General features: G+C 43.2%; 1 protein-coding gene across 3 annotated transcripts in view; it reads left to right on the forward strand.

Moving 5' to 3' along the window:
• mia2 (MIA SH3 domain ER export factor 2) overlaps window positions 1-14,295 on the forward strand; it is a 79,285-nt gene that overhangs the window by 309 nt on the left and 64,681 nt on the right. For 2 of the 3 annotated variants that reach the window (XM_063049760.1, XM_063049763.1), the window contains exons 1-3: window positions 568-853; window positions 4,113-4,246; window positions 14,162-14,248. In XM_063049760.1, coding sequence (XP_062905830.1) covers window positions 742-853; window positions 4,113-4,246; window positions 14,162-14,248 — 333 coding nt within the window. In that variant the 5' untranslated portion in view covers window positions 568-741. Of the gene's footprint in view, window positions 1-440; window positions 514-567; window positions 854-4,112; window positions 4,247-14,161; window positions 14,249-14,295 lie in introns of those variants that run through there. The other variant, XM_063049761.1, reaches the window with a different exon arrangement.

Raw genomic sequence — 14,295 nt, forward strand, 5'->3', positions numbered from 1 at the left:
TATCAAGTTAGAGAAACTAGCTCCGACAGTTTTCATTGGGATAACGGCTGGACAGCAAAGGAGGGCAATGAATGACACTGAAAAAGTTGCTTTCGATGTGGTCAAGTTTTGGGTAGGGCGTAATGTCCAAGGGAGACAAGTCAACGTAAGCTTTGGACAGCTCACTAATTAGTATCTGTGCCGCGATGGGCCGTCTGGAAGTTGACTTGTTTCTTTTCTACTCTAGAAATCCTTGTTAGATCTGCAGTAGCACGATAAATCCGAATACGGCGAGAGTCACAGAAAGCTTCACCTCTTTGTCACCTTTCAACCAGCAGTCGAAATAACCTAATAAATTTAGTCACGTGAAGTGATGGAAAGTGATTAAGTATTATAAGTCAATAATTCTGACAATTACCTTTCAGTTGTTACAACTAATCTAATTTCCTTAATGTTACTAGGCTGAGCAATTCGCAAGCAATGTTCCTCGTTACAGATAGCTCCCAAACCGTTGAAGTTTGATGATTTACCCAGGCAAGTCACCTTTTTTTTTGTACGAAGTTAATCATTAAACGCCCCACAGTCAAAGGACACGTCGTAGCTTTTTGTTTAAGAATAATAACTGCAGCTCTTCAAAGGAAAACGGGAAAGGGTCGGTATTTATTAGTTGGCTGTGGGAGGAAAAACAACGTTCATTCTTTATTTCCACCTCAGCATCTGACTGCCCAAACTGAAGAAGGTACGTTGGAAGTGCAGATCAACATGGCGCCCGCCGCAGCCCTTAGCACTTCACTTCTGTTCCTGCAGCTGATCCCATGCTTCATGATTTCCAAACTGTCGGACTTTAAATTGTGCGGGGATCCTGAATGTGAAAGTAAGTGATGTAGTACAGTTTTAAACACTAAGGAAAGCATCTTGATTTCAGGAGTGATTGAGATTAATGATATTACGTGCCCAGTTGTGACATATACCAAGACCGTTTTAAGAGCTCCACACTATGTCACACTGTTTTCCCAAATGATTGAAGATTTCTGTCTTTAGCCCTGACATGACACTCCGTGCCAGTTGTTCACTGGACTGATATCAATCTCAGATTTGCTCTTTTACTGTTTGAATATGTGCCTTGTCCTGCACTGGTGCTTTTGCTTGAAGTAATTGTTGTTCTGTACTGCAAGCATTTTTATTACATTTTTAATAGTCTTGTATCTTAATGTGATACTTAAATGTTTCCCTGACTCCAGAGATTAGACGCATGTTAATGCATGTCTTGCCCAGATCCTACTATTTTAATGACCAAAATTGAACACGGTATTTATTCTCTGGGAGTTAATTTCCTTGAGAAGCCTTTCAGTGGCGGTGAAACTCCTTAGACCGTTTCTTACTGTGCTAACCCTGATTTTGTGTTTAACTAGGTTCCACTGAAGTTCCTGAACGGGGACAGAGACACACCTCATAGTGGGGGAGGAGGAAGAGTACGGGAGCATAGCCGTTAGCATAATGCCTTTAAGCACAAGCTGTTAGATTGGTATTAAATTCCCACCCCTGCCCATCGAGTCTGCTCTGCCATTTCATCACGGCTGATCCATTTCCCTCTCAGTCCCAATCTTCCACCTTCTCCCTGTATCCATTCCTGGCCTGATTAATCAACCTCTGCCTTAATCATGCCCAGTTGGCCTCCACAACTGCCTGTGACAAAGAACTCTGCAGATTCACCACTCTCTGGCTAAAGAAATTCCTCCTCATCTCCATTCTAAATGGACGTCCCTCTATTCTGAGGCTGTGTTCTTCTGGTCTTGGACTCCCCTATCATAAGAAATATCCTCTCCAAATCTGCTCTATTGAGGCCTTTCAACATTCAATAGGTTTCGATGAGAACTCCCCTCATTTTTCTGAATTTCGGTGAGCAGAGGCCCAGAGCCATCAAATGCTCCTCATATGACAAGTCTTTGAATCCCGGAATCATTTTTGTGGACCTCCTTTGAATTCTCTCCACTGTTAGCGCATCATTTCTTAGATAAGGCACCCAAAACTGCTTATACTTCAAGTGAGGCCTCACCGGTGTCTTATAAAGCCCTAACATTATATTCTTGTTTTTATATTCTAATCCTCTTGTTATAAATGCTAACATTGCATTTGCCTTCCTCACTACCAACTCAACTTGTAAATTAACCTTTAGGGAATCTTGCACAAGGACTCCTAAGTCCCTTTGCACCTCAGATTTTAGAATTCTCTTTCTGTTTAGAAAATAGTCTGCACTTTTATTTCTTCGACCAAAGTGCATGACCATATAATTCCCAACGCTGTATTCCATCTGCCACTTATTTGCCCATTCTCTTAATCTGTCTAAGTGCTTCTGTAGCCTCTCTGCTTCCCCAACACTACCTGCCCCTTCACCTGTTTTCATATCATCCGCAAACTTGGCCACAAAGCCATCATCAGTGCGGTAGTTATGATCTTTCTCTTTTTTAATTGGGTTCTTTGGGTTTCTTGCTTTGTGGCTGCCTGTAAGCAGACAAATCTCAAGGTGTATAATTTATAATTCTTTGATAATAGATGTACTTTGAATCTTTGAATCCAAATCATTGATATATAATGTAAAAAGTAGCGGTCCCAACGCAAATCCTTGTGGAACACCAGTAGTCACTGACAGCCAACCAGAAAAAGTCTCTTTTATTCCCACTCTTTGCCTCCTGTCAATCAGCCCATGCTCTATCCATGCTGGTATCTTTCCTGTAATGCCATGGGCTCCTGTTAAGCAGCCTCATGTGTGGTACCTTGTCAAAGGCCTTCTGAAAATCTAAGTACACAACATCCACCAGTTCTCCTTTGTCTCTCCTGCTTGTTATTTCTTCAAAAAGTTCCAACAGATTTGTCAGGGAAGATTATGAACAAGTGAAAATCTACAGATGCTGGAAATCTGAAGAGGTTCAGCCCGAAATGTCAACTGTACTTTTTTTTTCCATAGATGTTGCCTGGCCTGCTGAGTTCCTCCAGTATTTTGTGTGTATTGTCGGGGAAGATTTCCCCTTAAGGAAACAATGCTGACTTTGGCCTGTTTTATTGTGTGCCTCCAAGTAACCCAAAACCACATCCTTAACAATCGGCTCTGATACCTTCCCAACCACTGAGGTCAGACTAACTGGCCTATAATTTCCTTTCTTCTGCCTCTCTCGCTTCTTGAAGGGTAAAATGACATCTGCAATTTTCCAGTCCTCTGAAACGATGTCAGAATCTATTGATTCTAGAAAGATAATTACTAATACCTCCAGACTCTTCTGCTACCTCTTTCAGAACCCTGGGGTGTAGTCCATCTGGTCCAGGTGACTTATTCATCTCCAGACCTTTCAGTTTCTCAAGCACCTGTATGTTTTTGCTCTGTGTGATGTACATGTCACAAATAAAGCTAATCTGTTTCTTTTTCTGATTTACCATCTATATATGATTTCCATGGAGAATTCTATTCTGAACTTGACCTTCTCTCAGAATTCAATAACCTGTTTGGTTTGTGGATTGTTCAATTATTATACATATTGGATTGTCAGTATAGTGATAATTTTTGTGTTACAGTATTTTGCCAATGTTTTTATGCTATTTGCTGTAGTTTATGTCCATCAAAAATAAAAATAGCAAATGCTGGAAACAATAATTTTTTGTCTCAGGTCAAAGACCCCATCGAACTGTTCCTCTTTCCGCTGATACTGCTGACTTGATTAGTGTTTCAAGTATTTTCTGATTTTATTTCAGATGGCCAGAATCCACGGTTGTTTATTTCTCTTTGTACCCATTCCTTCATGATAAACCTTGAAACATTTTAATTAATTCAATTAATGAGATTTTAGTTAATGAGATTATTGACCTACTTGTACCTTATGCAAATTATTTCAGAAATTCTGATTGCTTTGTGGATTCAGCTGTCCTTTCTGGATTAATAAGGCAAAACAAACTGATTCTTTAGATTATGTCAAAGCGTATACAAGGACAAATTGTCCTATCTAATAACTTATAGCATTCAAAAATGCCTATTCAAATAGTTGTTTGAACGGATAGCTTATACTTTCAATATTACTTGAATTGAATCTATTTTCCTTAATTTTTTGTAAGCTTTGACCAAGTTACCCTTGATATTTATGCAGGACATCTGAGTAGAGTAACGGCTATGTCGGATTACACAGGTCGTGACTGTAGATTCCTTACTTTTAAGCATGGAGATACCATATTTGTTTATCTTAAATTGACCGGGAAAAGAGATGACTTATGGGCTGGAAGTGTAAGTATTTTTTTTGATGTTTTTTTTCCAGAATGTATTGTGTACAATTTTTTTTGCTAATTAATATAACCAATCAAATCAATTCTGTTTTCTTTCTTGGTTGTCCACCTGATAGACGTAGGAAGTATATCACGTTTTTTCTCTGCAACATTCTACAGATACATAATCAGCCTTTGTTCTGTCATAAATTTATGATTAACATTTCAATATATCACACAGGATTATAAATGGATGAAAATAAATATCAAGCTGAATATTAGTATGGGTCGCTAAGAGTATTGTAAAAGATGTAGAATGAGATGTAGATCGGCTTGTAAAGAAATGTCACAGCAGAAAGCACAGCTACCAACAGTGGGGTTAGAGGGAGAGGGATGTAGGCAAGAGGCCACAATTGGGAGCAGTGTTTATAAGGCTGCACATTTTCCAGAGTATTGGTTGTTACTTACTCCTATTAATTCCCAAACAAACATTCATTTAATTCTTTTTAACATGCAATACAATGGTATGATAACTTTTTCAGTGACTTTAAAGAGAGCCAGAAGTATTCAGGCACTCTGGAATTTGGTCTGGCTGCAAACACACCCATGTTTCTGACCCGTGATATTCCAGACCTCAGTCCTGGTTCTAGCCATTCATCCTTTTCACAGTCTAGACTAGGGCTCCAGTTGTATACTGTGCTTGAACTCTGGAGCCCTGGCTCTCATTCTGGACAGGTGCCAAACCATCAGCATCTCCAAGCAATCAGATTCTGAATTATCAGATTTTACTGTGCTTAGGCTTCTATGTAAAATCTGCAATTATTGAAGAGAACAATTCCCAGCAAAATTTATTTCTGTGATTGAGTATCTATTCAGTGGACCTAAAATGTAATTTACTGCAACGCACGCAAAATGCTGGAGCCATGCAGCATCTATGGAAAAAAGTACAGTCGGCGTTTCGGCCAGAATCATTTTTATGAACCTTCTTTGAACGCTCTCCAATGTCAGCACAGCCTCTCTCAGATCAGGGGCCCAAAACTGCTGACAATACTCAAAGTGCTTTATAAAGCCTCAACATTACATCTTTGCTTTTAATGAATGCTAATATCGCATTTGCTTTCCTCATCACAAACTCAACCTGCAAATTAGCCTTTAGGGAATCCTGCATGAGGACTCCCAAGTCCCTTTGCACCTCGGATTTTTTAATTTTCTCCCTGTTAGAAAATAGACTACACTTTTATTTCTTCTACCAAAATGCATGACCGTACAATTTCCGAAATTGTATTTCATCTGCCACTTCTTTGCCCATTCTCCTAATTTAAGTTCTTCTGCAGACACCCTGCTTCCTCAGCACCTCCTCTCCACTTACCTTCGCAGCATCTCCTCTCCACTTACCTTCGCATCATCTCCTCTCCACTTACCTTCGCATCATCTCCTCTCCACTTACCTTCGCATCATCTCCTCTCCACTTACCTTCGCATCATCTCCTCTCCACTTACCTTCGCATCATCTCCTCTCCACTTACCTTCGCATCATCTGCCAAGAGCCATCAATTCTGTCATCCAAATCATTGATATACCACGTAAAAAGATGTGGTCTCCATACGGACCCCTGTGGAACACCACTTGTCACCAGCAGCCAATCATAAAGGTTCCTCTTATTCCCACTGTTGGCCTCCTGCCAATCAGCCAATACCCTGTCCATGCTAGTATGGTTCCTGTCATACTCTGGGCTCTTATATTTTCTAAGCAGTCTCAGGTGTAGCACCTTGTTAAAGGCATTTTGAAAATCTAAGTTCAGAACATCCAATTCTTCTTTGTCTATCCTGCTTGTTATTTCCTCAAAGGATTCCAACAGACTTGTCAGGCAAGATTTTCCCTCGCGGAAGGCTGACTTTGGCCCATTTTATCATGTGCCTCCAAGTACCCCAAAACCTCATCCTTAATAATCAACTCCAATGACTTCCCGACCACTGAGGTCAGGCTAACTTGCCTATAATTTTCTCTCCAGTGGTCTGACATCTACTCTTGCCTCTCTTTTACTCTTTAAACTTCTGAGAAAACCTTTTGGAATCCTCTTTTATATCATTGACCAGCTTATCTTCATGGTTCGTCTTTTCACTCCTGGCTTTTTTAGTTGCCTTCTGTTCTTTTTCAAAAGCTTCCCAATCCACTAATGTCTCATTAATTTTTGTTCTATTACATGCCTTGCTTTTGCTTTTATGTTGGCTTTGACTCGTCTTGCCACAGTTGTCACATCCTCCCTTTAGAATACTTTGTCCTCTTTGGGATGTAGCTACCCTGTGCTTTCTAAGTTGCTCCCAGGAACTGCGGCTTTGCGGCTCTGTCATCACCCCTGCTTGTGTCTCCTTCCAATCAACTTTAGCCAGCTTCTCACTCGTGCCTCTGTAAGTCCCTTTAAAGTTCAAAATTCTATGTAAATTTATTATCAAAGTACATATATGTCAACATATACAACGCTGAGGTTCATTTTCTTGTGGGCATACCCAGTAAATCTATAGAATAATAACCGTAACAGAATCCATGAATGACAGCCCAAAGTAGAATGTTCATCTGGAGTGCTGAAGACAATAAACTGCGCAAATACAACAACAGGAATTAATAATAATAAATGGCTAACCAATAGCCAATAAGTCAATCAATATTTGAATAGCTCAGACTCAGCAGAAAGCAGCTGATTGGGCAGTCGAGGTCAGGTGACCAAACATTTTGAAAAGCTCAAACAGATAAATAGAGGGATAGCTCAAGTGCAGCGGCCAGTGCGTGAGTGGGCCAGTGAAGGAGTGGAGCTTTGAGGCTTCGACGAGAAGAGGCGGAGGACAAGCTAGCTCGCAGTTAGTTTTTACAATGTCTCCTGAGATGGTGATGTGCCTCTCATGTGAGATGTGGCAGTCTTAGGGGAACGCCCCTCTCCCGCAGAGTCACATCTGCCAGAAGTGCATACGGCTGGGCGATCTGGAAGACCGTGTAAGGAATCTAGAGCAGCAGCTGGATGACCTTTGACTCATAAGGGAGAATGAGGCGGTCATAGATGAGAGCTACAGGGAGGTAGTCACACCTAGGCTGTCGGAAGCAGGTCGCTGGGTGACAGTCAGAGGGGGGAAAGCGAAGGTGAGCAGACAGGTAGTGCAGAGCACCCCTGTAGCCATTCCCCTGAATAATAAGTTCACCGTCCTGGATACTGTTGGCAGGGATGACCGACCAGCTGTGAGCCACGGTGGCAGGGCCTCCGGCACTGAGTCTGACCCTGTGGTGCAGAAGGGTGGGACGGAGAAGAGGAGAGCTGTCGTCATTGGAGACACTATAGTCAGGGGAGCAGACAGGAGATTTTGTGGACGTGAGAAGGACACCCGTATGGTTTGTTGCCTCCCGGGTGCCAGGGTCCGGGATGTCTCTGACCGGGTGCACGACATCCTGGTACGAGAGGGAAAGCAACGAGAAGTCGTGATACATGTTGGGACCAACGACGTAGGCAGGAAGAGGGATGAGGTCCTGAAGTGTGAGTTTCGGGAACTAGGCAGAAGGCTGAAGAACAGGACCTCAAGGGTGGCGTTCTCAGGATTGCTGCCAGTGCTACGTGACAGTGATGGTAAGAATTGGAGGAGATGGCAGTTGAATGCGTGGCTGAGGAGTTTGTGCATGGAGCAGGGTTTTAGATTTTTAGATCATTGGGATCTCTTCTGGGGAAGGTGGGACCTGTACAGATTGGAAGGGTTGCACCTGAACTCGAGGGGGAGCAATATCCTTGCAGGTAGGTTTGCTAGCATGGTTCAGGAGGGTTTAAACGAATTTGCGAGGGGGATGGGACCCAGAGAGATAGAGCAGTGAAAGAAGTGCATGGAGTAAAGCCAGATCTAACATATAGAGAGGCTTTGAGGAAAGCGAAGCAGAATAAACGGTGTAAAGACAGTAAGGGAGAAGGGCTGAAATGCGTATACTTCAATGCAAGAAGCATCGGGAACAAAGGTGATGAACTGAGAGCTTGGATACATACATGGAATTATGATGTAGTGGCCATTACAGAGACTTGGCTGGCACCAGGGCAGAAATGGATTCTCAATATTCCTGGATTTCAGTGCTTTAAAAGGGATAGAGAGGGCGGGAGGAGGGGTGGCATTACTGGTCAGGGATACTATTACAGCTACAGAAAGGATGGGTAATGTAGCAGGATCTCTTTTAAGTCAATATGAGTGGAAGTCAGGAACAGGAAGGGAGCAGTTACTCTAATGGGGGTATTCTACAGGCTCCCTGGTAGCAGCAGAGATACAGAGGAGCAGATTGGGAGGCAAATTTTGGAAAGGTGCAAAAATAACAGGGTTGTTATCATGGGCGACTTTAACTTCCCTAATATTGATTGGCACCTGATTAGTTCCAAGGGTTCAGATGGGGCAGAGTTTGTTAAGTGTGTCCAGGACGGATTCCTGTCACAGTATGTGGACAGGCCGACCGGGGGAATGCCATACTAGATCTAGTACTAGGTAATGAACCGGGTCAGGTCACAGATCTCTCAGTGGGTGAGCATCTGGGGGACAGTGACCACTGCTCCCTGGCCTTTAGCATTATCATGGAAAAGGATAGAATCAGAGAGGACAGGAAAATTTTTAACTGGGGAAAGGCAAATTATAAGGCTAGAACTTGTGGGTGTGAATTGGGATGATGTTTTTGCAGGGAAATGTACTATGGACATGTGGTCGATGTTTGGAGATCTCTTGCGGCATGTTAGGGATAAATTTGTCCCGGTGAGGAAGATAAAGAATGGTAGGGTGAAGGAACCATGGGTGACAAGTGAGGTGGAAAATCTAGTCAGTTGAAAGAAGGCAGCATACATGAGGTTTAGGAAGCAAGGATCAGATGGGTCTGTTGAGGAATATAGGGAAGCAAGAAAGGAGCTTAAGGGGCCGAGAAGAGCAAGAAGGGGGCATGAGAATGCCTTGGTGAGTAGGGTAAAGGAAAACCCCAAGGCATTCTTCAATTATGTGAAGAAAAAAAGGATGACAGGAGTGAAGGTAGGACCAATTAGAGATAAAGGTGGGAAGATGTGCCTGGAGGCTATGGAAGTGAGCGAGGTCCTCAATGAATACTTCTCTTCGGTATTCACCAATGAGAGGGAACTTGATGATGGTGAGGACAATATGAGTGAGGTTGATGTTCTGGAGCATGTTGATATTAAGGGAGAGGAGATGTTGGAGTTGTTAAAATACATTAGGACAGATAAGTCCCCGGGGCCTGACGGAATATTCCCCAGGCTGCTCCACGAGGTGAGAGAAGAGATTGCTGAGCCTCTGGCTAGGATCTTTATGTCCTTGTTGTCCACGGGAATGGTACCGGAGGATTGGAGGGAGGCAAATGTTGTCCCCTTGTTCAAAAAAGGTAGTAGGGGTAGTCCAGGTAATTATAGACTAGTGAGCCTTACGTCTGTGGTGGGAAAGCTGTTGGAAAAGATTCTTAGAGATAGGATCTATAGGCATTTAGAGAATCATGGTCTGATCAGGGACAGTCAGCATGGCTTTGTGAAGGGCAGATCATGTCTAACAAGCCTGATAGAGTTCTTTGTCGAGGAGACCAGGCATATAGATGAGGGTAGTGCAGTGGATGTGATCTATATGGATTTTAGTAAGGCATTTGATAAGGTTCCACATGGTAGGCTTATTCAGAAAGTTAGAAGGCATGGGATCCAGGGAAGTTTGGCCAGGTGGATTCAGAATTGGCTTGCCTGCAGAAGGCAGAGGGTGGTGGTGGAGGGAGTACATTCAGATTGGAGGATTGTGACTAGTGGTGTCCCACAAGGATCGGTTCTGGGACCTCTACTTTTCGTGATTTTTATTAACGACCTGGATGTGGGGGTAGAAGGGTGAGTTGGCAAATTTGCAGATTACACAAAGGTTGGTGGTGTTGTAGATAGTGTAGAGGATTGTCAAAGATTGCAGAGAGACATTGATAGGATGCAGAAGTGGGCTGAGAAGGGGCAGATGGAGTTCAACCCAGAGAAGTGTGAGGTGGTACACTTTGGAAGGACAAACTCCAAGGCAGAGTACAAAGTAAATGGCAGGATACTTGGTAGTGTGGAGGAGCAGAGGGATCTGGGGGTACATGTCCACAGATCCCTGAAAGTTGCCTCACAGGTGGGTAGGGTAGTTAAGAAAGCTTATGGGGTGTTAGCTTTCATAAGTCGAGGGATAGAGTTTAAGAGTCACTATGTAATGATGCAGCTCTATAAAACTCTGGTTAGGCCACACTTGGAGTACTGTGTCCAGTTCCGGTCTCCTCCCTATAGGAAGGATGTGGAAGCATTGGGAAGGGTACCAAGGAGATTTACCAGGATGCTGCCTGGTTTAGAAAGTATGCATTATGATCAGAGATTAAGGGAGCTCGGGCTTTACTCTTTGGAGAGAAGGAGGATGAGAGGAGACATGATAGAGGTGTACAAGATAATAAGAGGAATAGATAGAGTGGATAGCCAGCGCCTCTTCCCCAGGGCACCACTGCTCAATACAAGAGGACATGGCTTTAAGGTAAGGGGTGGGAAGTTCAAGGGGGATATTAGAGGAAGGTTTTTTACTCAGAGAGTGGTTGGTGCGTGGAATGCACTGCCTGAGTCAGTGGTGGAGGCAGATACACTAGTGAAATTTAAGAGACTACTAGACAGGTATATGGAAGAATTTAAGGTGGGGGCTTATATGGGAGGCAGGGTTTGAGGGTCAGCACAACATTGTGGGCCGAAGGGCCTGTACTGTGCTGTACTATTCTATGTTCTATGTTTAATAAATATCAAGAATATGAGATGAAGAGTCCTTTAGAGTAAGTCCATTGGTTGTGGGAACATTTCACTGATGGGGCAAGTGAAGTTGAGCGAAGTTATCCCCTTTGGTTCAAGAGCCTGATGGTTGAGGAGTAGTGACTGTTGCTGAACCTGGTGGTGTGAGTCCTGAGGCTCTTGCACATTCTGCCTGAGAAGAGGTCATGACCTGGGTGGTGGGGATCTCTGATGATGGATGCTGCTTTCCTGCTTGATGTAGATGTGCTCAGTGGTTGGGAGGGCTTTACCCTTGTTGGACTGGGCCGTATCCACTACTTTCTGTATGATTTTCCATTCAATAGTATTGGTGTTTCCATACCAGGCTGTGATGCAGCTAGTCAATATACTATACACATCTTTAGAAGTTTGTCAACATTTTAGGTGTCATGCCAAATTTCTGCAATCTTCTAAGGAAGTAAAGATGCTGCTGTGCTTTCTTCGTAATTGTGCTTGCGTGCTGGGTCCAGGACGATCCTCCAATGAGTACTGGCTCATAGGTTCCTGGTTTCCTTCTCCTGAAGTCTGTAATCAGTTCCTTAGTCTTGCTGACATTGAGTAAGAGGATGTTACGACAGCACTCAGTTAGATTTTCAATCTCCCTCCAATATGCTGATTCATCACCACCTTTGATTTGGCCTACAGCAGTGCTGTTTTCAGTAAAGTTGAATATGGCAACACACACAAAATGCTGGAGGAACTCAGCAGGCCAGGCGGCATCTATGGAAAAGAGCACAGTCAGTGTTTTGGGCCGAGACCGCTTTGGAGTTGTGCTTAGTTACAAAGTCATAATTATAAAGCTAGAAGTTTAAAGGGCTAAGCGCACAGTCCTGTGCTGCCCTTATGCGGATGGAGATTGTAGAGGAGATATTGTTGCCAATCCCAACTGATTGGGGTCTGCAAGTGAGGAAATCCAGGATCCAATGGCACAAGGAGGTATTGAGACCATGGTCTTGAAGCTTATTGATTAGTTTTGTTGGGGATGACGGTATTGAATGCCGAACTGTAGTCAATAAATAGCATCCTGATGTATGTACCTTTGCTGTCCAGATGTTCCAGGTTTTAGTGAAAAGCCAGTGAGATGGCATCTATTGGGAACCTGGTGCTCCGGTAGGCAAATTGGAGCAGATCTAATTTGCTTCTCAGGCAGGAGTTGATATGTTTCATCACCAACCTGTTAAAATATTTCATCAATGTGGATGTAAATGCTAATGGGTGATAGTCATTGGGGCAGGTTACCATGTTCCTGAGCACCAGTATAATTGAAGCCTGCTTGAAGCAACTGGCTATCTCAGACTGCTGAAGTGAGAGGTTGAAGATCTCAGTGAACACTCCAGACGGTTGGTCAGCACAGGTCATTAGTACTTGGCCAGGTACTCCCATCTGGGCCGAATATTTTTGTGGGTTCACCCTCCTAAAGGCTGCTCACACATCAGCCCCAGTGACTGAAATCAAAGCATCAGTGGGGGATGTGGGAGTTTGTGATGGTTCCTCCATGTTTTGATGGTCAAAGCAAGCATCGAAGACATGGAGCTCATCTGGAAGTGAAGCTCTACTATCTCCTATATAGCTTGATTTAACTTTATAAGAGGTGAGAGTATTCAATCCCTGCCACAACTGTCAAGCATTGATTCAAGTAGGTCTAGGATTTTTACTTTGCTCATGAGATGGCTTTCTGGACCTCTTGTAAGTTTCTTGGTCACCAGACTTGAATGCCTCTGTCTCTCAGCGGATTTTGGATCTTGCGGTTCATCCAGGGTTCTGTTTAGGGAAGACTCTGAATGGTTTTGTGGGGACCCACTCATCTACGGCTGTTTTAGTAAAGTCCATACAACCATGATGCATTCATTCAGATCCCTGATGAGTCCTTGAACATGGCCTAATCCACTGACTTGAGGCAATCCCATAGCCTCTCCTCTGCCTCTCACAACAACCTTTGTTGTCCTAATCTCTGGAGTTTAGAGAAGGATAGCCAAGTAATCCAATTTACCAAAATATTGTCTGGGCATGGAATAGTAGGCATTCCTTATCTTAGTATAACAGTGGTTCAGTATGTTGGGACCTCTAGTACTACAGGTTATATGCTGATATTAACTGGGCAGGGATTTCTTCAAACCAGTCTGGTTGAAGTCTCCGACGATGATTTGAAATTCATTGGAATGGACTGTTTTTTGTTTGGAGATGGCATCCTGCAGTGTCTCAAGTGCTTGATTATAGTTGGCCACTGGTGTTATGTAAACTGAGGTCAGGTTCACGGATAAGAACTCCCTAGGTAAATGGAATGGACGGTAACACACATCAAAGTTGCTGGTGAACACAGCAGGCCAGGCAGCATCTCTAGGAAGAGGTACAGTTGACGTTTCGGGCCGAGACCCTTCGTCTGGACAGAGGATGGATGGTATTTGACTATTAGATATTCCCAGTCAGTGCAACATGAGTTTGACAAAACTTGCATATCAGAGCACCAGCAAGTGATCATGAAACACACACCACCTCCTTTTGCCTTTTCTGAATCAGCAACTCAGTCCATTCTGTAAATCAAGAAGCCTTCAGGTCTGACCGCTGTATCTGGCGTGCGGGGAGAAATGCATGTCTCAGTCAAACATGGAACACAACAGGATCTCTGTAATACTGACTTGAGCTTCCCCCTCTCAAATTTCAGGGTGAACTCTATGATATTATGTTCACTGTCTCCCGTGTTGCTTTACCTTAAACTCCCTAATCAAATCCAGTTACACAACGAATTACTCAACACCCAATCTGGAATAGCTGATCCCCTTGTGGGCTCAACCACAAGCTGCTCTGAAAGGCTATCTCATAGGCAAACTACAAATTCTCTCTCTTGGTATCCAAAATTGGCACCAAACTGATTTTTCCAATCTTATCTGCCTATTGAAATCCCCCTTAAGAACTGTAACATTGTCCTTTTGACATGCATTTTCTATCTCCTCTTGTAATTCATAGCCCACATATTGGTTGCTGTTTGGATGCCTGTATATAAGTCACGTCAGGGTATTTTTACCCTTGCAGTTCCTTGAGTCTACCTACAACAATGCAATCACAAAGCATGAAGACCTTTATATGGATCCCAAGATCTCTTGTAATACTATTAATTCTGTTTCAGATAGGGAAGCAATTTGGATATTTTCCAAAAGATGCAGTTAAAGTTGATGATGTCATAACATCAACTGAAGTAGAGCTACCAACCCAGGTAAATTTAATTGATTTAATAGTGTTTTATATATTATTTTTAAAATA

This window comes from Mobula hypostoma, chromosome 1 (genome assembly GCF_963921235.1).
Source record: "Mobula hypostoma chromosome 1, sMobHyp1.1, whole genome shotgun sequence".
NCBI lineage: Eukaryota > Metazoa > Chordata > Chondrichthyes > Myliobatiformes > Myliobatidae > Mobula > Mobula hypostoma.